This window comes from Schistocerca nitens, chromosome 1, assembly GCF_023898315.1.
Source record: "Schistocerca nitens isolate TAMUIC-IGC-003100 chromosome 1, iqSchNite1.1, whole genome shotgun sequence".
NCBI classification, from domain to species: domain Eukaryota; kingdom Metazoa; phylum Arthropoda; class Insecta; order Orthoptera; family Acrididae; genus Schistocerca; species Schistocerca nitens.
The window spans coordinates 519,983,904-520,007,947 of NC_064614.1; the positions used below are offsets into that span (position 1 = coordinate 519,983,904).

At 40.5% G+C, this 24,044-nt stretch overlaps 1 protein-coding gene across 1 annotated transcript in view; it reads right to left on the reverse strand.

The window, feature by feature from the left end:
• LOC126236219 (mite allergen Der f 3-like) overlaps positions 1-24,044 on the reverse strand; it is a 60,406-nt gene that overhangs the window by 13,563 nt on the left and 22,799 nt on the right. Inside the window, exons 2-3 of the mRNA XM_049945354.1 lie at positions 19,875-20,031; positions 7,505-7,643 (exon numbers count right to left, since the gene is read on the reverse strand). Coding sequence (XP_049801311.1) covers positions 7,505-7,643; positions 19,875-20,031 — 296 coding nt within the window. The remainder of the gene's footprint in view (positions 1-7,504; positions 7,644-19,874; positions 20,032-24,044) is intronic.

Here is a 24,044-nt window from a genome sequence, read left to right on the forward strand (position 1 = left end):
CCTGGTACCATGCTTCTTCGAACCCTTGTGAACGAATAATTAAAGAAATTGGTAAACTGTGTAGAATTTACTGCCATACAAAACATATTGATTGGGACACACACATACTCTCATTTCAAGATGTAATTAATTCCATACCGAATGAATCTACTATGCTATCTCCGTCTGTTATACCGAAAAATGTTGAACCACCTAACAAATTTAAAGAATTAGTAACATTTCCTACATCTCGTCGACTACGACACCATGAAATAATTGACATTGCGCTGAACAACATCAAACGTGCCGCAGAGCGCCGGCGAAGACAACAAAAACAGGTTTGTATACGCCGTGACTTTCACGTTGGACAGAAGATATTAGTACGTACACACTATTTATCCAACAAAATAAAAGGTAGGTGCAGTAAATTTGAACTTCTATACGCAGGTCCATATCGGATTCGCAGCATTCCTCACCCCAATGTAACACACGTCGAAACTTTGAGAACCAGAAAATCGAAAGAAAACCACCACATATCGAATATTGAACCTTTTATTGAATGAAGATACTTTATGATTTAACATGCTGTAGTGCCATTTCCTAATTTTTATGACCACTTATGCAATTATATTCACATGAATACTTACTGATGATTGTCGTATTTTTCTTGGCAAGTGCCCGGCAAGGTAAGGTTAGCAGATCGCTTTTCTTGTCGTTACACATCAGACCGTGCATATTTTACAGATGAATTTACACAAATTATGACCACTTATGTAATTATATTTATGTGACTACTTACTGACGATTGTCGTATTTTTTTTGGCAAGTGCCCGGCAAGGGAAGGTTAGCAGGTCGCTTTTCTTGTCATTACACATCAGACCGTGCACATATTCCATTTTTTATGTATGTATGATTGTTTTCCTGTTTGTTTGTATGTATTATGAAATAGTTAAGACATAGCAAACACCAGTTGACTTTGACATTTTTGCCCTATGATATCTCAACATCGTGACTATTTTTACATTTTTTGCTGCTGCATTATGATATTCTGTGTACATTTTTGCATCTGAACACTGTCTATATTTTTTGACATAATACGTTTTCTGTCATGCTATGCTGTATGCTTAATTGTATCACTATAAACCAGTTTTTATCTAATGGTATATGAATTAAATGCAAGACATTAATCTTTGTTCATCATTTTCAGAAAGAAATAACGTGTAAAGGAAGTAAATTAAACAGAAATGGGAATTTCACCTACGGAATAAACGAAAGAAGATGCAAAAACCTTATGAGGAAGAGTAAATGGGTCAGAATTAACAAGAATATACTATACACATCGTAGAACAGCAGTCTTAACTAATTTTTTCTTTCAGAATACGAAGCAGGCTGTCAGACAGAACTTCATATCTTAGTTTTAGTGAGGAAATATGCTAGAAATAAGGAATAGTTGTGCAATGAATAATGAAGTGATTTTTTTTTGCAGATGATAATGAATGGTGATGAATAATGATGAAGAATATGCAGCTATGAATAATGAAGTTTTTCTTTACAGGTGATGATAATAATGGAGTTGTGATAATGAAGTGATGGATAATGAAGCTTTTTCTTTACAGATGAGGATGATGTTGAAGTTTATGTATTTATGCTCTGTAGTTATTTAAGTATTTGTTGCAGTTCGTTTTGACAGTATGTGTTGTATTGCATAGTATGATGACTGAAGGTATTGGAAAGGACAGCTAGGGAACACATTTTATACACATTTCACTACCTGTTAATTCGCAGTTCTCTACGTTTCAGCATAAAATGCGTTTCTTCTTTCAGTCTAATAATCCATTTTTGTATATTTTGCAGCAGAAATTATTCATGAAATTAATGTACTATAAGCAGTTGTTCATTAAACCGATGTAATTTATGAATGTGATTACATATACTCTACTTGTTTCATAATCTAGATACAGCTGACTCATGACGAATGACGTTACACATCTTCGTTTGCAGCAATAACTCAAAAGCAAATATTGTTATTAATTATCGAACCCAACGCAATGCATTGCTGGCACAAAAAATTCTTTGTAACTCGTAAATGAATGCCACTGATTAATGTAATAAGATAAACTATGAGGACAATGTTTACTATAATTAGATTAATTATGCCATTTCTTAACTCATTTTCAATGATGACTTCTGATGGTTTGTAATTAGGCAATGAATGCCAATGTTCTCTGTAAATGACTTCTGATGGTTTGTAATTAGGCAATGAATGCCAATGTTCTCTGTAAATGACTTCTGATGGTTTGTAATTAGGCAATGAGTGCCAATGTTCTCTGTAAATGACTTCTGATGGGTTGTAATTAGGCAGTGAATGCTAATGGAATCTGTAAATGACTTCTGATGGTTTCTAAATAGGCAATGAGTGCCAATGTTCTTTGTAAATGACTTCTGATGGTTTGTAATTAGGCAATGAGTGCCAATGTTCTCTGTAAATGACTTCTGATGGTTTGTAATTAGGCAATGAATGCCAATGTTCTCTGTAAATGACTTCTGATGGTTTGTAATTAGGCAATGACTGCCAATGTTCTTTGTAAATGACTTCTGATGGTTTGTAATTAGGCAATGAGTGCCAATGTTCTCTGTAAATGACTTCTGATGGTTTGTAATTAGGCAATGAATGCCAATGTTCTCTGTAAATGACTTCTGATGGTTTGTAATTAGGCAATGAGTGCTAATGTTCTCTGTAAATGACTTCAGATGGTAACTAGGCAATGAGTGCCAATGTTCTCTGTAAATGACTTCTGATGGTTTGTAATTAGGCAATGAGTGCCAATGTTCTCTGTAAATGACTTCTGATGGTTTGTAATTAGGCAATGACTGCCAATGTTCTTTGTAAATGACTTCTGATGGTTTGTAATTAGGCAATGAGTGCCAATGTTCTCTGTAAATGACTTCTGATGGTTTGTAATTAGGCAATGAATGCCAATGTTCTCTGTAAATGACTTCTGATGGTTTGTAATTAGGCAATGAGTGTCAATGTTATCTGTAAATGACTTCTGATGGTTTGTAATTAGGCAATGAATGCCAATGTTCTCTGTAAATGACTTCTGATGGTTTGTAATTGGGCAATGAGTACTAATGTTCTCTGTAAATGACTTCTGATGGTAACTAGGCAATGAGTGCCAATGTTCTCTGTAAATGACTTCTGATGGGTTGTAATTAGGCAATGAGTGTCAATGTTATCTGTAAATGACTTCTGATAGTTTGTAATTAGGCAATGAATGCCAATGTTCTCTGTAAATGACTTCTGATGGTTTGTAATTAGGCAATGAGTGCCAATGTTCTCTGTAAATGACTTCTGATGGTTTGTAATTAGGCAATGAGTGCCAATGTTCTCTGTAAATGGCTTCTGATGGTTTGTAATTAGGCAATGAGTGCCAATGTTCTCTGTAAATGACTTCTGATGGTTTGTAATTAGGCAATAAATGCTGATGTTCTCTGTAAATGACTTCTGATGGTTTGTAATTAGGCAATGAATGCCAATGTTCTCTGTAAATGACTTCTGATGGTTTGTTATTAGGCAATGAGTGCCAATGTTCTCTGTAAATGACTTCTGATGGTTTGTAATTAGGCAATGAGTGCCAATTTCCTCTGTAAATGACTTCTGATGGTTTGTAATGAGGCAATGAGTGCCAATGTTCTCTGTAAATGGCTTCTGATGGTTTGTAATTAGGCAATGAGTGCCAATGTTCTCTGTAAATGACTTCTGATGGTTTGTAATTAGGCAATGAGTGCCAATGTTCTCTGCAAATGGCTTCTGATGGTTTATAATTAGGCAATGAGTGCCAATGATATCTGTAAATGACTTCTGATTGTTTGTAATTAGGCAATGAGCGCCAATGGTATCTGTAAATGACTTCTGATGGTTTGTAATTAGGCAATGAATGCCAATGTTCTCTGTAAATGACTTCTGATGGTTTGTAATTAGGCAATGAGTGCCAATGTTCGCTGTAAAGTTACTCATGAACATTATTCTGTAATACTACGTACATGGTACAGAAATGTTCAATGACTGGGCAATGAGTGCCACCCATTACCAGTGTAATTCTCAATGAAGTCTAGTATGTGACTTAATGTCCTTCACCTTCTAACCTAATTACCTGGAATTACTGCAATATCTGTTTGTCCTGTATATCCTCATGATCATGGAGCACTATTTTTGGTTTTTGCACTAATTCTACGTTGCTGTAACAGACAAGAACGTGGTGTTGACACGACATGCTGTCCACCACAATGAGCGATGAGATGCTATTATGGTCCCACTGTTTGGTGTGCCTAATGTACTACCAAAAGGATAACATGGAATATTACTACGGCATTTCAGTGTCTTGGCTACGCTAATTAATACTTCTGGGAAAAGAGCTTTAGATTGCCTCACTTGGTGTTGTGCTTCTGTAGAAAGATATGGACTTTCAGTGCAGCTGCTTGCAACCTAAAGTGCTACAACCATGACGCAATCCTTCCCTTTCCTATCCTAATTCTTGTGACGTAGTAAAAAAAAATCATTTTGTTATCATGATTTGTATTTATGGCCTATACATTTTTGTGATTTGCAAATATGTTCTGAACTACAGTGCATGTGCACTTTTGTCATTTTGTTAACATGATTTCTACACATTGCATATACATTTTTTTGTGATTTGCTGATATGTTCTGTACTCATTGTATATATATTTTGTCATTACCTGATATGTTCTGTACTCAGTGCATATGCACCATATTTTCTTTATGTTCTACACCTATGTATCTGTATATTCTGTGATTGTAAAGTTAGTTAGTTAAGAAAAAATTTGTTGCTCATGGCAAGTCCAAATGACTCACCATCGCTGCCAAATTTTTGCCCCCCCAGTGGAGGGTTATGAAACGCGTACGTTTCATATGTATTCATTACCAGCGATGGCGAGGCATGACAGAATCTCTGACCAGAGAGTTATTCATCGTGGCTAGTCTGTGCTTGACCGCGCGAGAGTTTAGTAGTGTGTGGAGAGTGGGCAGAGAGAGTAGACTGTTGGATAGTTGTACTCAGTCAGTGCTAGTGTGTAGCGAGTCGGCATGCGTCCGCGGTCTGGTCTGCCCACGAGTCTGGTCAGGAATGTGGTGGATGATATGAGTGTATTATTGTAGAAGGTAATGAAGCAGCATTGCGCTCAGCTAATAACGTATGTTAATTGTAATTAATTTGTTCAAAAATGCCCCAATAATAATTTTTCTATAAAGTAACTTTTTAAACAAAAGGATTCATTTCAAGTTAAATAATATTTCCTATGCATTCCCTCCAACAATCAAAATTAAATATACGCCAGCATTGCACGAAGCTGTGCCGAAAAATAAGAGCAGATATAGAAGCAGTTTTACTGAGGTAAGAAATTATCAGATTTAATTATTTCACAGGGCCGAAGGTCAGCGCTGCTGCCCTTATAGAATTTATCAGATTTAATTATTTCTGTTGAGATGTTATATTCAGTTCATGGTTCATTAGCTAATAATATTATTGTGGGTTTATGGTTAATTTCCATTTATCAATTTTTGTGGGGAGTTTAAGCTTGGCTCACATTTTTGATTATCTTATTTTCACAGGGAGGTTACAAGCTAAATCAATAAATCGAAATGAATGTAAACATCATCCTTCATAAAACAATAATTAAATGTCAGGCACATGTGTCCAGCAAAATTTTCCAATTTTGAGCCAAGAGGTCAAAGAAATTTAGGAAGAATTTCAGCTTATCCAGTAAATTTCTGTTGCACTGAATTCAACCACTGTTCTCTAAAATAAGTACTATGTGCTTCAAGTGTTTATTAAACTTACATTGTTTGATTGCTCACGTTTTTAAAGCCTTAGTTTAATCTTGGTTCTCTTTCTTCCACTCACGTATTACTGATTCTTCAGATTTTTCCTTTTTCTTCCATTTTGTAATGGCAAATTTCACTAGCAACATGACTTCATTTTCTTAATGTAAATACATTAACAGTATTAATTTACCAATTCAAGTTATTCTATAAGCTATATCGAGCAGACTTTATCTCTTCAGGCATAATCCAACCTTTTTATATATAGATGTAACAGTTACTCTTGTCTAAATTTTCTACACCTTTCAAATAATTCCAAAAAGAAACATCAATAAATTAATAGTATATGCACATAAAACGTAGTTAGCAAGTTTGGTTCTCTCTTACTGTATCTCTCGAAATTTTCCTTGTACTCTAAACTTATCTGTTTTTCAGTTTCTCCAGTTAACATATTTTAACAGTCCCTGAAAATACTACATCACAGCTTTTCTACAGTTTTGTTTATGTTACTTTTTCCTGTGTTTAACAGACTGGCACAGAGTAAAATCAAATATTTAGGATATATTTACCATTATATTCTATGAAAGTTGAAATATGAATTCTTTGCTTGGTGTTAGCGTGTAAAACTGCAAAAATTGCGGAATTTATGGATTTTTTTACTGTCTCTACTGAACTCCTAAATTTCTTTTAATTCTGAGTGAAATTCAAAAATTTAGTGAAACTATGTGCTTACAAGTGTGGTATGACGATAATTTTAATTTTTTTTTACTTCTTTTATAAAAATCTAAATGTTCTTAAATTCTGTTTAATAAATTTGTTTTTCTCAGACTAAAGTCACCCAACCCTGATACTTTCGTGGTATGCTAAATTTTTATGTAGAAATGTTTTTGAAATTCCGTGAAATTCTAGTTAACAATTGGGAAAACTTGTCCGCCACAGTTTCAGACTACTAACCAGAGAGAGAATGACTATGAGATAACCACACAAAAAAGGTAATTGATGAAGCTGTTTTCTGACCACTCAAATGATCTGACAGCCATCACTTTAGATGTGAATAGTCGTTCTTTTACCACTGGGGAAATTTTGAAACAAATTTGTATTGTTTCTTCTCCATCATTAGTTGCGACAGTACAAATACGAGTATGTCTGTGTACACACGTTCTGTAACAGCTCCGTTGTTACAGAATAACTGACCGAACATGTGTCATCCAGAAAGGGAAAGGCACTAATTGTAATCACTTTTGGAAGTAGGAGGATGGTTGAATGAGTTTAACGATGATCATTACAAAAGGCCACATTATCTGATTGAATGCAGAAAAGAAAGAGATGTCGACCATGAACTTATCAAAAGAATCATCCAAACGATTAATGCGAGCAGTTTATGGAAGCCATTGAACACTAAATGTGAATGACTTGATGGCGATTTCAATAACCATCCTCTCAGGTGTATGTCCAACGAGAAATGTTATTGGAGATGTGAAAGGAGGATCCACACTCCACTACTTCAATAGTCACAAATAACTAACTGTAAATTGACGAGACTATATTTGGCTTTTGCCTTATAATCTCGAAACAGTGAGTGATCTGCGACATTTCTCCTGAATGATACCATATGTGAATATAATAACGGAATGTAAATAACTGTATGAAATCCATCATATTTGATGCATATTTGTAAACTCACCCTCAGCAATGCTATATCTGCAGATGAACCCACTAGACCAGTATAGTTCACATGTACGATGTTCTGCTCCACTTGGTGGATGGACCCTCCACTGGTCTGTGAGTTTGTGCCAGCCAGTATGTACTGCTGAGACGGTACACTGGAATGAATCATTAATTGTCAGAACGAGATATCTGCCAGCACACTGCCCTTACATATGCACTAATAAGACAAACTGTCCATAACAAGTGATTGTGACGATTCGCAAGCTGCAAGCTGCAATTACTGACTTTTTTTAGGAAATACGGAGAGTTAACGTATTACGAGTCTGATACGTACGTTTCGATTCCTCCCACGAGCCAGATTCACTGGCTCAAGGTGGTACACATCCTTGTCGAAATCGAGGGCGCACTTCGCGGCCTGGCATACTTTTAAGCAGCGCACAAACGAGGACGGAGGTAGTGTTTTGACTTTGTAGAAGGAAGCGGAGCGTACAATGGTCAGTGAAGGGGTCACGTGCTGATTTCAACGCCCTAAGAGGACAGGCAATGAGGAGCAGGCAGCCTTGTAATAGCCGCTGACCGGAACAACACAGAAGAGTGCAACGTGCTGCTGCTGCCCAATAGGTAGCTGTGCGGGGCTTGTAAACAACATCGTGCTGAATGCTGCGGTGCTGAAGTCATGCGACCCACAACGAAAAGTTACAAATTAAAGTATTTTCTGGTGAATAACGACACATCTACAGGCAGTAGTAGGAAAGCAGAGATGCTGCCACCACCTAATGGTCTGATAAATATGAGTATCACACTTTCTGTGCTGCAACACAACTGCGTTTCACAGAAAATATGGAAGCACCATAATTATTTGATTTTTACAGTTACAGTCCGCGACATGTCGTCGTAAATTGTAGGACAAATCAAGACAATAATGCAGATAGTCTAGCTTCAAACAAATCTGTCAATAATCCATAGAACAGCGGTCTAAAACAAAGTCAGTTAAACAGCCAAGACATGAAAGTACGGTGAAAGAGAGGTAGAGCCTTTGGCATAGTAGGCTTCGAAGTACCTGGCAACCGTCTGGCGGCCGGGTTTTCTCACCGATTTGACATTAGTGGCCAGGCCAATATCACCGCTCTAGTACTTCTTACCGTCCACCGGCTCAGACGCTGCTAGGTTAGTCGTAGGGTATTGACCTCGCTTTCGGATGACAGAGATATAGCCACCCACCACCCTTGAATCGGAGCGCAGGGCCAGGTGTAAGTAGCCCGGTCGATATCGTGATACAGGAAGGGAAGAGTTGTGGGTGGGCAGCCAAATGTTCGCAGGTCATCTCAACGTGTGGTATCACCGTGTCCTCTGCAGGCGCCATGTAGAGCAGTGCTGATCTTGGAGTAGGCTGGAACTGGTTTTCCGGTCTCCGGATCCATGCTCGCAGTCAGTGGTGCCAGTGGTGCAAAAATGACCGATTCCACGAGTTTCCAACTCAAACGGTGCTGAATCTAGGCATGCAGGGCTTCCAGGTGTGTAAAGTTATATCAAGACAGCTTTATAGGCGGTGTTGTTTATGTCGAGATAGAAGCAGGTAGGTGTGCTGTCAGCTGGTTGGGATGAGGCTGGCAGCCCCTTCCGCATCTGCATTTTAAAGGTGTGGACGAACTACACAGTTTCGCCGTTGGAGGCTGGGTGGAACGACGCTATTATAGAGTGCACTATTACGTTACGACAGCCGGAATCATGAAATATTCTGAGTCAACATTGACGCCCGTTGTCCGAAAGTATGGTTTCTAGAGTTTTTTCCAAAGACGAATATTTCTGCAGGACTGTTTACTGTCTCCTTTGCTGGGGCACCTCCATGGATGCTAAGATTGGAATTCTTGCAGGGGTACTGGTCGCATTGATGTGCAAGTCTTGCAGGAGTAGCTGTCCTCTCGATGTCCTGCAAGATGTTGGGGTGGGAGGCATGCCACCTTGTTATCGCCTTCATGCGTGTCATCACGCAGTGGACACCGTGCATGAGATTTTCACATGCCCATGATGTGGCAGCGAAGAGATCATTCGGCAGCTATCGTTGTTTGATGTCAGCATCACTGCTCCATGTACCATCTGGATGTTCATTTTTAGGGAAAAAAATTTCTTGGAGTTGCCGAAGGAAGTTGGGTGGTTGGCACTCCTAAAAACATTGGTAACTTTGTCTCGTAATATGAGGATAAGGTCTTCAGCTGTGTCCTTCGAAATTACAGATGAAGTGTTAGGAATTTTTTATAAGTAGTTTTGAGACGTGTCTCCTGATTCTAAGCACAGTGTTTCTCGAGAGCCAGGTGTGAGATCTGATCCCATAGGTGTTCTCGATAGGGCAACGGCGTTAGTATATTGAGCTGTTGCCCGGTGTTGTAACAGCTGAAGAAGTGAGTTTAGTGTTGTTGGCATTGTGTAATTGTTCCGGAAGGCGTTTCTTTGAACAGAACAAGAGAATTAACAGTTACGTTATAAGTCGACGTTTTGTGCTGTGAAGGAGATATCACTTTTGGAAGAAAAATGTGATGACTAGTGCTTTTTTTCGATCTGTCAATAACTGATGACCTGAAGAGCAATTTAGATGGTTATGCGTTGGGCTCTTCATGCTCATCATCGCTTTTGTGATAGAGGTGGCGACAATACATGATGAGACGCACAGGTAGCCAGATTAGGATTCTGATGAGATCGGTCACCAGACGCGGGACTTACTTCAGATAATGTTTTAAATACTGAAAAGATTCCTGACATTGCTGTGAGCATTCATATTTTTCAGCGTTCTTGCTAAGGTTACTTAGACGTCTGGTGTTATGTACGATAATTGGCATCAATAATAATAATAATTTTGCCAAGAAATTACTGAAAGTCTATTAAGTCCGTAGGCAACTGGACTTTTCCTATGGATTCCGCACGTTGCTGAGTCGGTTGAAGTCCTGTACAATTCAAAATATGTCCCTACTCCACTTACTCTTGAACGAATTTGCGCTTTTGTAGCCTGCAGCTTAGTTTATTTTCTTGCTGTGTCTGAACAGCAGACGTCACTTCGCAAGGTGACGCTCTCTCTTAGCAACACTTGCTGAGGTATATAATCCAGATAAGTGCCTGTCTTCGGAACGTTCTGAGTCAGCTTCTCCAAAACATGTCGGAAAACTGCTGGAGCACTAGCAATTCTGAGAGGCAGCCCATTGTATCTGTACAATCAAAATGAAGTGTTGGTGGGCATGAATTGGGTTTAAAGGCAATTGTAAATAGTTCCTGATAAACCAAGATTAGACAACGCTGATAGTCTTGTCATGAACTCTTCTGGACTTGAAACAGGATCGACGCCAATTTCTGATTCTGAATTTATAGTTGATTTTAAGTGACCATTACAGGTAGGGAGCAATTTGGTTTTCGTACCACTACCAGTTATTTTCTTCGTTGTCTGGATGTCACTGGTATGGGATTGTGTTGCTGCACCAGAAAGTCTGATTCGAAATTCAGAACATCTCTTAACGTTTCTGTCACTGATCTAGCCCTGAAGTAGCGAGGTGCTGCAGATGCGTTAACCTAATGTCAACTATATAATTATATGCGCACGTTAAGACTGGTGAAAATAAATAGGAAAATGTGTTGCACAGTGAACCAAGATCACTGAATGGTAAAGCTGCTAATACGATGTTAACGTTGTCTATTATCTTAAAACTGGAATATGAAAACGCGTTCATCCCAAAAATGTTTTGTGCATGACTTGAAGGTATAGCCAAGAAAGTAATTGGACAGCTGATGTTTTTGTACAACGCCGTTATTGTGCATTTATCCTACAAAGTTGGGTGGTGCTTGCTATAGGATTGCAACATTTGCGAAGTCTGCTGAAGAAACGGAGAACCGATCTGAGGGTAGTTTTCCTCATTCTGTGAAAGGGTTCTGCTATTTCTATAACCTATTTCGGCCTCTGCTGCGTTGTCGATGCTGTGCGGCTTTTGCTAACTGCTGATACTTGTCCATCTTTACAGCACTACGCATAGAACGTTTCCCTACTCCGGGAATGACTGCGCTTATCTTTAACAAAACAAATTGGGCAACTTCCTGATATTCTTGTAGCGAGGCTGGGCAGGATGAAGTACTCGCCTCTGCTGATTTATTGTTTTTGCTTTGTGTTAAAATCGATGCTGGGGATTGATGAAGGTGAAGATAAACTTCGTCCGCCTCAGTAGCTGCGCGGTCAGCGCGGCAGATTGCTCACCGAAATAGCCTGGTTCGATTCCCTGGCGAACAGGAGATTTTCTCCGCTCTAGGACTGGGTGTTGTATTGTCGTAACATTCGTATCAACATAACTGACGTTCCACTGTTGAGACGGGTGTATGGGCACATCCCGAAAGCCTGAAGATAAAAAAAAAGAACTTGACGAATCTGTAAGTGGGGGATATTGCTAGCAGACACCGGACAATATATGATGGCTGGTAAGCCGAGCTTAATTGTAAAGGGATGTTTACAAATCAAGGGGATGGTTGGAGAGTTCTCTTAGGAGGTGGGAATGAAGGTCATTGATATTTTAGCCACTGAGTGTATTTTGCACCGGAGGGCGTGGGTAAGGATGCATGATGGTAGTGAAATGTCACGAGTGCAGCGTGGAAGTGGGTAGTATGTGAAAGGCGGAACAGTTAGATCTGCAGTCAGCTCTTTTAGATGAATTTCTGAAATATAAGAATAAAGTCAGTGTGTGCGGAGTTTTCGGATGTATTAAAAATGGCTCTGAGCACTATGCGATCGATGGTCATCAGTCCCCTAGAACTTAGAACTACTTAAACCTAACTAACCTAAGGACATCACACACATCCATGCCCGAGGCAGGATTCGAATCTGCGACCGTAGCGGTCACGCGGTTCCAGACTGAAGCGCCTAGAACCGCACGGCCACACCGGCCGGCCCGGATATATTAACCGAGGTACTGGGGGTTCCACGATTGCTAGAGTACTGGATCGAATTAATGGATAATGTTCCAACCAACAAACCATCCCAGAGATAAGCACATCCGAGGATGAAGTTATTAAAGGAACAATTGGAAACGGAGTAGAACATCGTGTAATTCGACCATATAAATCCTCATAAGCTGTTCCTTGGTTCTTGGTTCCTATATGAAACGGCGAGACCAGTCCTGTATTGGATTACCGTGAATCAAACAAAAAAGGTGATATTGAGGTCAGTACCGTTACTAGATTTGTGATCATGTTTCATATGGTTTAAGAGAGTGCAGTATTTACTGTATTAGGTCTTATCCAGACGTACAAATAAGTAACTTTGGAGGAGGTTTCAAAATCGATTACTGCGTCCATAAAGGACAGGAACTTATTTTAGTTCAATCGTGTACGGCTCGGATTGGTGACATAGACGGTAATTCCTTCCCAGTTCATGGATGCCGTGTTTTTTACTGTAAGTTTTAAGTATGTTTACCGTTGTATGGGTGATTGGGTGGTGTAAAGTAGCTTGATCCCGGAACATATACAGCACTTGCGGGAGGTGTTCGAGCGGGTAAGGAAAACAGGACCATCAGTAAATCCTCAGAACGTGGTTTTTGTATGTTCTGTGAATTTCCTACGACACATGGTTTTAGGGGAAGGAATCTATATTGTAATGTTTCCGTAAGGTGAGGTTCAACAACCGTAAAGTAGTTAATAAAACGCATTTTAACCATCAGCTGTTTATTTGTATCATTAGTCATCTGTTAGTTTTGGTTATTAACCATCATCCAAGATGTAGAGTACAACGGATTACCGGTAGTTGAAAGCATCCCATATTCTTTTGAAGCTGAACAATATCGAAATTATCCACAGAAATCGCACAAAAACAAAATTTTTGTCAGCTGTTTGTTCAATTTCACTGGATAATATCGACATTGTTGTGCTTCAAAGGAATATGGGATGCTTTAAATTAACCTGTTGTACCCTTCATCCTGGATGATAGTTAATAACCCAAATCAGTAGATGACTAACGGGAAAAATAACGAGCTGAAGGATAAAATGCATTTAATAAAAGAATTTGTGTGGACCTGGAGAAAGTGCAAGCCATAAATCAATTGCTTATAACTGCAGAATATGCGGCAAGTTGGCATATTTTCCAGGTTTGTCACGATATCAATTTCCTTTCAGAAATTTATTGTGGCTTTAGACAAAATGACGCTCTCCTTAATGAACTACTTAAAATGGGATGTGAATTTCTGTGGAGACCTACGCACGAAGATAAATTTATGGCCTTAAACAAGCGATAATATCCGCATCAGTACTGCAGAAATTTCACAGGGAAGCCGTTACAGATCCGTCATACATCCTGGTCCCTCTCCATGTGATTTCCATACTTTTGGAGCCATGAAGACATTCGTTGCCGACGAGATATATGTGATAACAGTTATGGCAAATTCTTTGCAAATAATAAACAATTTAATTAATTTTTTTCCAATCTGTCTCTTTGATATTTTATTGACCCCCCCCCCCCCCCTTAATTTTGTTGTCAGATTCAGTGATATAGATGGATATGTCCACAAAATGTACTGCGAATAGGGTTAGTAGCGGAGTGCCGCTACCATTTTGTGAGCAAATCTGTGAGTACGTGTGAAGGAGTATTCCAGTAATCGCTTGTAGTTGGTGAATGCATTGTGGTGTCATTTCAGTTATAGCTACCGAGCTGTTGAATTTTTGCGAGACAGGCCAGGTTCACTCGGCGAAACCCTCCAACGCAGCATAATGCACAGCACAGGCATGGGGAATTCTGCAGCAATGGGTTTCAGTCGTGTTGCCAAGAACATGACTAGGGGTGGCTTCAAAAATAGTTCAAATGGCTCTGAGCACTATGGGACTTAACTTCTAAGGTCATCAGTCCCCTAGAACTTAGAGCTAATTAAACGTAACTAACCTAAGGACATCACACACATCCATGCCCGAGGCAGGATTCGAACCTGCGACCGTAGAGGTCGCGCTGTTCCAGACTGTAGCGCCTAGAACCTCTCGGCCACCCTGGCCGGCGACTAGGGGTGGCGCCATGATATAACAGATGCTTTGCTATCTTATATACAGGGTGAAAAGTATTTAAACCGACAAACTCTGAGAGGTTGTAGGGGACATCAAAACAAATATTTTTCCCTAATGTCATTTTTTCCTATGAGGATTATTTAAACCGGTGGAGGCCGCATTGCGATCTTCTGTTGTTAGAGGGCGTATTATGGTCTTCAGTTGTAGGCAACTGCTGTCCACCAGTGTAGTAGTGCATTGTCTCTGTTTACTAATGTAGCGATACACCTGGAGTGAGTACACTGCGTAATACGTAGCGAATCACAACGTACGAGCTGCACAGCGGGTTTATCAACAACAATATCCTAATCGCCGTATCCCGCATCATACGACCTTTGCTGCTGTGTACCAACGTCTGCGTGAGACTGGGTCATTTAGCAGATTACCTGGACAGGAACGCCGTCGCACGGTAAGAAGGCTGCAATTTGAGGAAGCTGTCTTCCAGCACATGGAGCGGGATCCTTCAATTAGCACTCGTGCAATTGCACGTAGCATGGGGATGAATCAGACGACTGTAAGAACAGTCCTTCGAGAGCAATTGTTACGTCCATTTCACTTACAGCGTGTCCACAACCTGGAACCAGTTGATTATCCACCCAGAGCACAGTTTTCGCCCTGGTACCTGGAGCAGTGTGAAATGCATCCTACATTTCCATCCTCTGTGTTGTGTACCGATGAAGTAACGTTCGGGTGTGATGGAGTCTTCAACATGCACAACTCGCATGTTTGGAGTGAGGATAACCCACATGCCAGAGTTACTGGCGCCCATCAAGTGCGGTTCTTCGTTAATGTGTGGGTCGGTGTTGTTGGGAAATGTTTAATTGGGCCGTATCTGCTAACTAGGGCATTAAATGGCAAGCACTATCACAATTTCCTCGCTAGAGCATTGCCAGAATTGCTGGAAGACGTTCCGCTCCCTACAAGACAACATGGCGGGGTGCTGGCACATTTCAGTCGTCGTGTGCGTCGATTCCTGGACCGACGGTTCCCAGAAACGTGGATTGGAAGAGGTAGTCCTGAACCATGGCCTGCTCGATCCCCCGATATGTCCCCTCTGGACTTTTTTGTGTGAGGAGAGATGCGCAACCTTGTTTACGCAACTCCTGTTGCATCATAAGAGGATCATGTTGCCCGGATAGTAGCAGCAGTAGGAACAATTCAGGATACTCCTAGGGTTTTTGCCCGTGTCAGACAGAACATGATCCGATGTTGTTTACGTGTCAATGGAGGCATTTTTGAAAATCTACTATAACTGAAATTGGGTTATGTTGATGTGTTGTCTCTTGGTCATAAAAAATGGAAAAGTGTTTGTTGGTTTAATTAATATGCCGCCAGAGAAATTTTCCTCTACCGGTTTAAATACTCCTCATAGGAAAAAATTATACTAGGAAAAAATATTTCCTTTGATGCCCCCTACAACCTCCCAGAATTCGTCGGTTTAAATACTTTTCACCCTGTAAATAGCTGTCATTTTCGCAGCAGCTTAATCGGAAGTCCAGCGATCTATCCTGACGTGGGTGCTGTGCCACACGAGGCGACCACATAGAGCTGCCGGCTGCCTGCACTATGTCTGCCCCTCCCCCCCCCCCCCCTCCCCCCGGACTTAGTGCCTCAGCGCAGGGGGCCTCCCTGGCTCACTCCAGCAGCAGCCGTACTCCTTCTCAGGAGGTAGTGGGTCGCATCCCATGCACAGCAGGCGACTTCCATCACCGGAATGGATGCACCTCCGCACTGCACCCCAGCGACCACCGGGACACAGTCATCCACCATTGATATGACTAGTACAGCGAGATTGTCGACTACCTATGTGCGCCGTTGATGCCAGGTATTTGTGGCTCACCTCACACTCACACAACAGGACCACTTGCCGCATGCTGGGTACAGACACCAGCAAAAATGGGCGTGAATGTTAAGGTAATCTGGGTGTGAGGTAGCTGACATCTCGCCGGCCTTCCGGCTTCTTCCCATGCAGTGGTGGCGTGGTTGCTACCCTGCACCGACGCAGCGCTAATATACGAGTAGAGAATGAGGTAATAATTTTGACAGCTACATTTTTCTGGGCCTCCACCACCTCCACGAAGCCCCATACTCAAATCGTAGCCACCTCCTGTTCCCACGGTCAGCTACAATACTAAAGAAGCAATAAATTAAAACGCCAAATTTTTAAATTCGCTCAATTATTATATAAAAAACTAAAAATAAAAGATCTAGTGTCTCGGAAGCTGTTAGACAGCCGACATAAAACACCATTCGGCTGACTCGGACAATGTTTTAATCTTTTAGTAATAGAGATTTAGGATACAGAGGAAGCAGTCAAGCCTCGCAGTAGAGCAAGGCAAATGCCAAATCCATCCCAATTGCTATGGACACTCCTACAAAGTAGTTTCAAAGACATTACTATTTCTGATTCTTTTGGGTAATGTTGACTCAAACGAATAACGGAAATCCATTTTCATAGAAATTCTATAAATTATTTTTCGCTGTAGCGGATATACTCTCCAAAAATATCACCATCTTTGTGTTCAGACGCAGAAATATAAGGCAGAGATGAAAGTTGTGGTGAAAGGTATGGCCTTACCTAATGACTGGGGTCCATAAAATCTGAGCCCCCAATGAACTATGCCACAAAAAAGTGGTTCAAATGGCTCTGAGCACTATGGGACTCAACATCTTAGGTCATAAGTCCCCTAGAACTTAGAACTACTTAAACCTAACTAACCTAAGGACATCACACACATCCATGCCAGAGGCAGGATTCGAATCTGCGACCGTAGCGGTCACGCGGTTCCGGACTGCAGCGCCAGAACCGCACGGCTACCGCGGCCGGCGAACTATGCCACAGATCCAGCTTGTGGACATCAAAAACACAATGTGGTGCCTTTAATGGCTGCAGTCGATCCGAGGTCTAGTATTCCGATATTCACTTGCGCTGACAATTTTTTGCAACTATGTGCACTGTAAGTGTTGATAAATCAAGATACATTTTTGTAGCACAACCCTCAAAAGGCGCTCACAATTACAATTGCCATTACATATGTTTTTCCATTGTTTACAACCTACATTATTTTCATTGGTATATTGTACGTACTGCAGGTCTATATGACTTTCCATAACACAATTTCACTCCGAAGAGACGCTTGGTATCAAGTATAAATGTAGTTAAATACACCCTCTCCTCACAAATTTAAGAGATGTGACGTTACAGAAGGAATTGCAAACATGTAATTAATGATAGAATCAAGCTCTTTAAAGGACAGAGCTATTTTAATTTATTTTATTTTTAACTTAAAAGAGTTCTGCTATTTCATATTAAATTCATTTGAATATATATTACTAATGTGGCAATCAGGCTTTAATCTAGTATTATTATCACATACAGGTCTCCCATATTATGAAAATAAATGAAATATATACAATATTTAACTCTCGCAATATCATGGAGGTCTACCTTATGCCTATCTTTTGAAAGTACTACAGTCTCTTACTTTATGTTTTAACATTTTGAAAAAAAATATCTATCTTTATAAAGACATTCTCCTATAAGGTTCCACATATGTTTCAAGTTTTTCAGTTACACGTAACCTAAAAACGTAAGTCTCAATAGCTGATGTCACATTCACCAATGGATATCTTATCAAATATTTCCAGATTCAAGGATTTACTTATCCACCGATATTTCTTTAAAAGGAATGTCGAGAGTAAAAATCATCAAATATGAAAGAAATTACCATTTCTTTAATTTCTTGCGTTTGTCATGAAGTCATTAACACACGATATTGAAGGGGCACTGTTATTGCTATCAGGGTGCTAAAAGCTATTTTTCAGGTTCTGGACGCTACTTACACATCATTAGTTCTTTACAAAGTATGTTGTGAATATGTTTCAACAACAATTAACGAATTTCTTTTTTTTCTTATTGGTATAAAGTACCCTTCCCGCCTGGTAATGCGTGTAATGGAAAACGCCTTACTATTGCTAGTGTTAAGAAACACTGACAACATAATCGAAGTGTTAAATGTCTCAGCTGAGTTTTCGAGCTACTTCGAAAAGTCGTCTCACAGTTTGCGAGTCTGTAATTTTTCTGAAGTTATGGACCATTTCATATTAGGATTTATAGTTTAGTAATATTAAGTCAATTGATGCGTTTGAATTACAGTTTTATGTTTAAAAAATGGTATCATGTCTTCTAACGTGTGCTAAATAGAGGTTAATTTTCAAAACCGTAGTTTAATTGACTTTTAATACGACAGAATGGCATCCTGTGTTATGTCATGTTGTTATTGTGACCGTCAGTCCAGAGACTGGTTGCATGCAAGTCTCCATGCTACTCTATACTGTGCATCTCCAAGTAACTACTGCAGCCTACATCCTTCTGAATCTTCTTAGTCTATTCATCTCTTGGGCCCCCTCTAAGATTTTTACCCTCCACGCTTCCCTCCAGTACTAAATTGGTAATGCCTTGATGCTCCAGAACGTGTCCTACCAACCAATCCCTTCTTCTAGTCGAGCTGTGCACAAATTACTCTTCTCCCTAATTCCAATCAGTACCTCCTCAATAGTCACCTGATCCACCCATCAAAGTGTCAGCATTCTTCTGCAGCAGCATGTTTTGAAAACTTCTATTCTCTTCTTGTCTCAACTATTTATCGTCCATTTTTCATTTCCATACATGGCTGGACTCAATACAAATACTTTCAGAAAGGACTCCGTGACATTTATATCTACATTCAACGTTAACAAATTTCTCTTCTTCAGAAACGCTGTCCTACATTTTACATCCTCTCTACTTCGACCATCATCAATTTCTTTGCTCCCCAAATAGCAACACTCATGTGCTACTCTAAGTGTCTCATTTCCTAATCTAATTCCCTCGGCATCACCTGATTTAATTCGACTACAATCCATCTCATACAACTTTAGAACTAGCCGAAAGCGTTGGTCCCTCAACCAAGCTGGTTATGGTCTTAAGTTGTCGTCGATTCTGAAAGCATGGCAGTAAAACAGGGTGTATCGTATTATATGGGTTTCAATATTCGAAATATGGTTTTATTACAGGAAATCTAAAATACAATTTCGGAAGAATTGTATCGTATTAATGGAGCCATCAGGCAGTAAGTTGCCTTTGTCATAAATATGTCTTATGTATAAAAATAAATGAAATGCATTTCTAATATTTTTTTTAGGTTAGAGAGTTTGTTGTTAGTTGTGACTGGCCGTTTCGATAATGAGCAATGTCATGAAATTATATTTCAAATTATGAAAAATGTATTTTTCCGTCTGGACAGTCTTGTAAGAGCGGCTGGGCACACAATTCGCAGACGCGGTGGCTGCTTTACCTGGTCTTGACGCAGTGCGCGGCGGTGACCAGCCAGTATTCGGAGAGCACGTTGGCGCCGCAGTAGTGGCTGCCGTTCACGTGCAGAGACGCCAGCGCCGGGAACTCGTGGTCCGCCGCCGGTTTGCCGTTCACGATGCGGCCCCCGTGCCCAGACACTGCATCGCGACAAACAACTTTTGAATGTCTATCACTACACACGTGGTGAACAGTAGCTACTACTTATTTACTAAATGCTCATTTGCTACAAGGGCTTCAGATCTAAAATACAGCGAGCGCGTATACTTTTACGTGACGCCATACAAACAAGTGAAGTGAGACGATAGCGTTTAGGCGCCACAACACTGGATGAAATTCGGAAATGATTTCGTGGAGAAAAATCGTTCCACCCTGGAAGATTCCATCGTCATTGGGGGAGAAAATGATTCACTCAAAACACAGTTAGATAACAGGATAGATTAGTATCGATGACATTATAAATTATGACTGTCTGGTGTGAACCTGCGGAATATGACACGCAGAGCGTCATAGTTCAGCCATTTCATCACTTTGGACAACGAAATCATAGCATCCGTTGGTTAATTTCAAGCACGTACACATTTACAAAGAGCGTGAAACTTGTCATCCCTCGTTCACCTTGTGTGTTAGATGTTCTCAGTAGCTTTACTGTTACAGTACTTTGAGGAGGTAAGTTGCTTTTATAGAAGTTCTAATGCATCTTGATATTCCAAAACAGACCATGTTCGCGTTTGCCGACGTATCCCATACATGTGGCTATTTAATGCATGTTCCTGAAAGGCACATAGTTACAGTGAATATGGCTCTAATGAGAATTCTCACAGCAGAACTCTACGTTCATGTATCGCTGCCGGTGAGAGAACGACTGTAAAGGTATCAGGCGTCCCACTTCATGGAAAAATCTCCCACGTCAGAATAACTGCCCAAACAGCTTTAATGGTGTCTGTTGGCAACCATGATTGATCGCTTCGATTAGCGACGTACTTCAGCCTATACCAATGCGTACTGCAAATCAGCAGCAGTCCAGCCATTCATTTTGATGCTTGGAGCACGCAGTGGTGTTGCTCTTCCGTTACTGCATTGCCTGTACTCCGTGAGGTGCGTAAGGATCGGAGTCTTCTGCACCCCATTGGGAGCGGTCAGCTCAAGACTGCAAGGTTCTTGCTGTTATCCAACCATGAAAACACAATATTAATTTGCTATGACGATGAAAATTCGAAATCCCTGTGCCTTTATGACCTCGTAAATGACGTCTACTCGTGGTACCAGTGGTACCCGTGGTCCAGGGGTAGCGTCTTTGATTCATAATCAAAAACGTCTTCGGTCCCGGGTTCGATCCCCGCCACTGCCTAGATTTTGATAAATAATCAGCATTGGCGGCCGAAGACTTCCAGCATAAGAAGTCAGCCTCATTCTGCCAACGGTCTTGTCAAAGAGGGCGGAGGAGCGGATAGAGGTTCAGGGCACTCTCTTGTCCTAGGGGTGGGAAATTGCCCCTAAAGGCGGAAGAATCAGCAATGATCAATGACATGAGGATGCAGAAGGCAACGGAAACCACTGCATTAAAGACACGTAACGTGTATCCACAGGAGATGTGGCCTGTGATTGAAGAAATGTCATGATGATCTCTCCATTGGCAAAAGATTACGGAATAGTCCCCCATTCGGATCTCCGGGAGGGGACTGCCAAGGGGGAGGTTACCATGAGAAAAAGATCGAATAATCAACGAAAGAATAACGTTCTACGAGTCGGGGCGTGGAATGTCAGAAGCTTGAACGTGGTAGGGAAACTAGAAAATCTGAAAAGGGAAATGCAAAGGCTCAATCTAGATATAGTAGGGGTCAGTGAAGTGAAGTGGAAAGAAGACAAGGATTTCTGGTCAGATGAGTATCGGGTAATATCAACAGCAGAAGAAAATGGTACAACAGGTGTAGGATTCGTTATGAATAGGAATGTATGGCAGAGGGTGTGTTACTGTGAACAGTTCAGTGACCGGGTTGTTCTAATCAGAATCGACAGCAGACCAACACCAACAACGATAGTTCAGGTATACATGCCGACGTCGCAAGCTGAAGATGAGCAGACAGAGAAACTGTATGAGGATATTGAAAGGGTAATGCAGTATGTAAAGGGGGACGAAAATCTAATAGTCATTGGCGACTGGAATGCAGTTGTAGGGGAAGGAGTAGAGGAAAAGGTTACAGGAGAATATGGGCTTGGGACAAGGAACGAAAGAGGAGAAAGACTAATTGAGTTCTGTAACAAGTTTCAGCTAGTAATAGCGAATACCCTGTTCAAGAATCACAAGAGGAGGAGGTATACTTGGAAAAGGCCGGGAGATACGGGAAGATTTCAATTAGAGTACATCATAGTCAGGCAGAGGTTCCGAAATCAGATACTGGATTGTAAGGCGTACCCAGTAGTAGATATAGACTCAGATCGCAATATAGTAGTGATGAAGAGTAGTCTGAAGTTCAAGACATTAGTCAGGAACAATCAATACGCAAAGAAGTGGGATACTGAAGTACTAAGGAATGACGAGATACGTTTGAAGTTCTCTAACGCTATAGATACAGCAATAAGGAATAGCGCAGTAGGCAGTACAGTTGTAGAGGAATGGACATCTCTAAAAAGGGCCATCACAGAATATGGGAAAGAAAACATAGGTACAAAGAAGGTAGCTGCGAAGAAACCATGGGTAACAGAAGAAATACTTCAGTTTATTGATGAAAGGAGGAAGTACAAACATGTTCCGGGAAAATCAGGAATACAGAAATACAAGTCGCTGAGGAATGAAATAAGTAGGAACTGCAGGGAAGCTAAGACGAAATGGTTGCAGGAAAAATGTGAAGACATCGAAAAAGATATGATTGTCGGAAGGACGGACTCAGCATACAGCAAAATCAAACCAACCTTTTGTGACATTAAAAGTAATGGCGGTAACATTAAGAGTGCAACGGGAATTCCACTGTTAAATGCAGAGGAGAGAGCAGATAGGTGGAAAGAATACATTGAAAGCCTCTATGAGGGTGAAGATTTGTCTCATGTGATAGAAGAAGAAACAGGAGTCGATTTAGAAGAGATAGGGGATCCAGTATTAGAATCGGAATTTAAAAGAGCTTTGGAGGACTTACGGTCAAATAAGGCAGAAGGGATACATAACATTCCATCAGAATTTCTTAAATCATTGGGGGAAGTGGCAACAAAACGACTATTCACGTAGGTGTGTAGAATATATGAGTCTGGCGATATACCATCTGACTTTCGGAAAAGCATCATCCACACAATTCCGAAGACGGCAAGAGCTGACAAGTGCGAGAATTATCGCACAATCAGCTTAACAGCTCATGAATCGAAGCTGCTTACAAGAATAATATACAGAAGAATGGAAAAGAAAATTGAGAATGCGCTAGGTGACGATCAGTTTGGCTTTAGGAAAAGTAAAGGGACGAGAGAGGCAATTCTGACGTTACGGCTAATAATGGAAGCAAGGCTAAAGAAAAATCAAGACACTTTCATAGGATTTGTCGACCTGGAAAAACCGTTCGACAATAGAAAATGGTGCAAGCTGTTCAAGATTCTGAAAAAAGTAGGGTAAGCTATAGGGAGAGACAGGTCATATACAATATGTACAACAACCAAGAGGGAATAATAAGAATGGACGATCAAGAACGAAGTGCTCGTATTAAGAAGGGTGTAAGACAAGGCTGTAGCCTTTCGCCCCTACTCTTCAATCTGTACATCGAGGAAGCAATGATGGAAATAAAAGAAAGGTTCAGGAGTGGAATTAAAATACAAGGTGAAAGGATATCAATGATACGATTCGCTGATGACATTGCTATCCTGAGTGAAAGTGAAGAAGAATTAAATGATCTGCTGAACGGAATGAAGAGTGTAATGAGTACACAGTGTGGTTAGAGAAAGACGAAGGTAATGAGAAGTAGTAGAAATGAGAACAGCGAGAAACTTAACATCAGGATTTATGGTCACGAAGTCAATGAAGTTAAGGAATTCTGCTACCTAGGCAGTAAAATAACCAATGACGGACGGAGCAAGGAGGACATCAAAAGCTGGCTCGCTATGGCAAAAAAGGCATTTCTGGCCAAGAGAAGTCTACTAATATCAAATACCGGCCTTAATTTGAGGAAGAAAT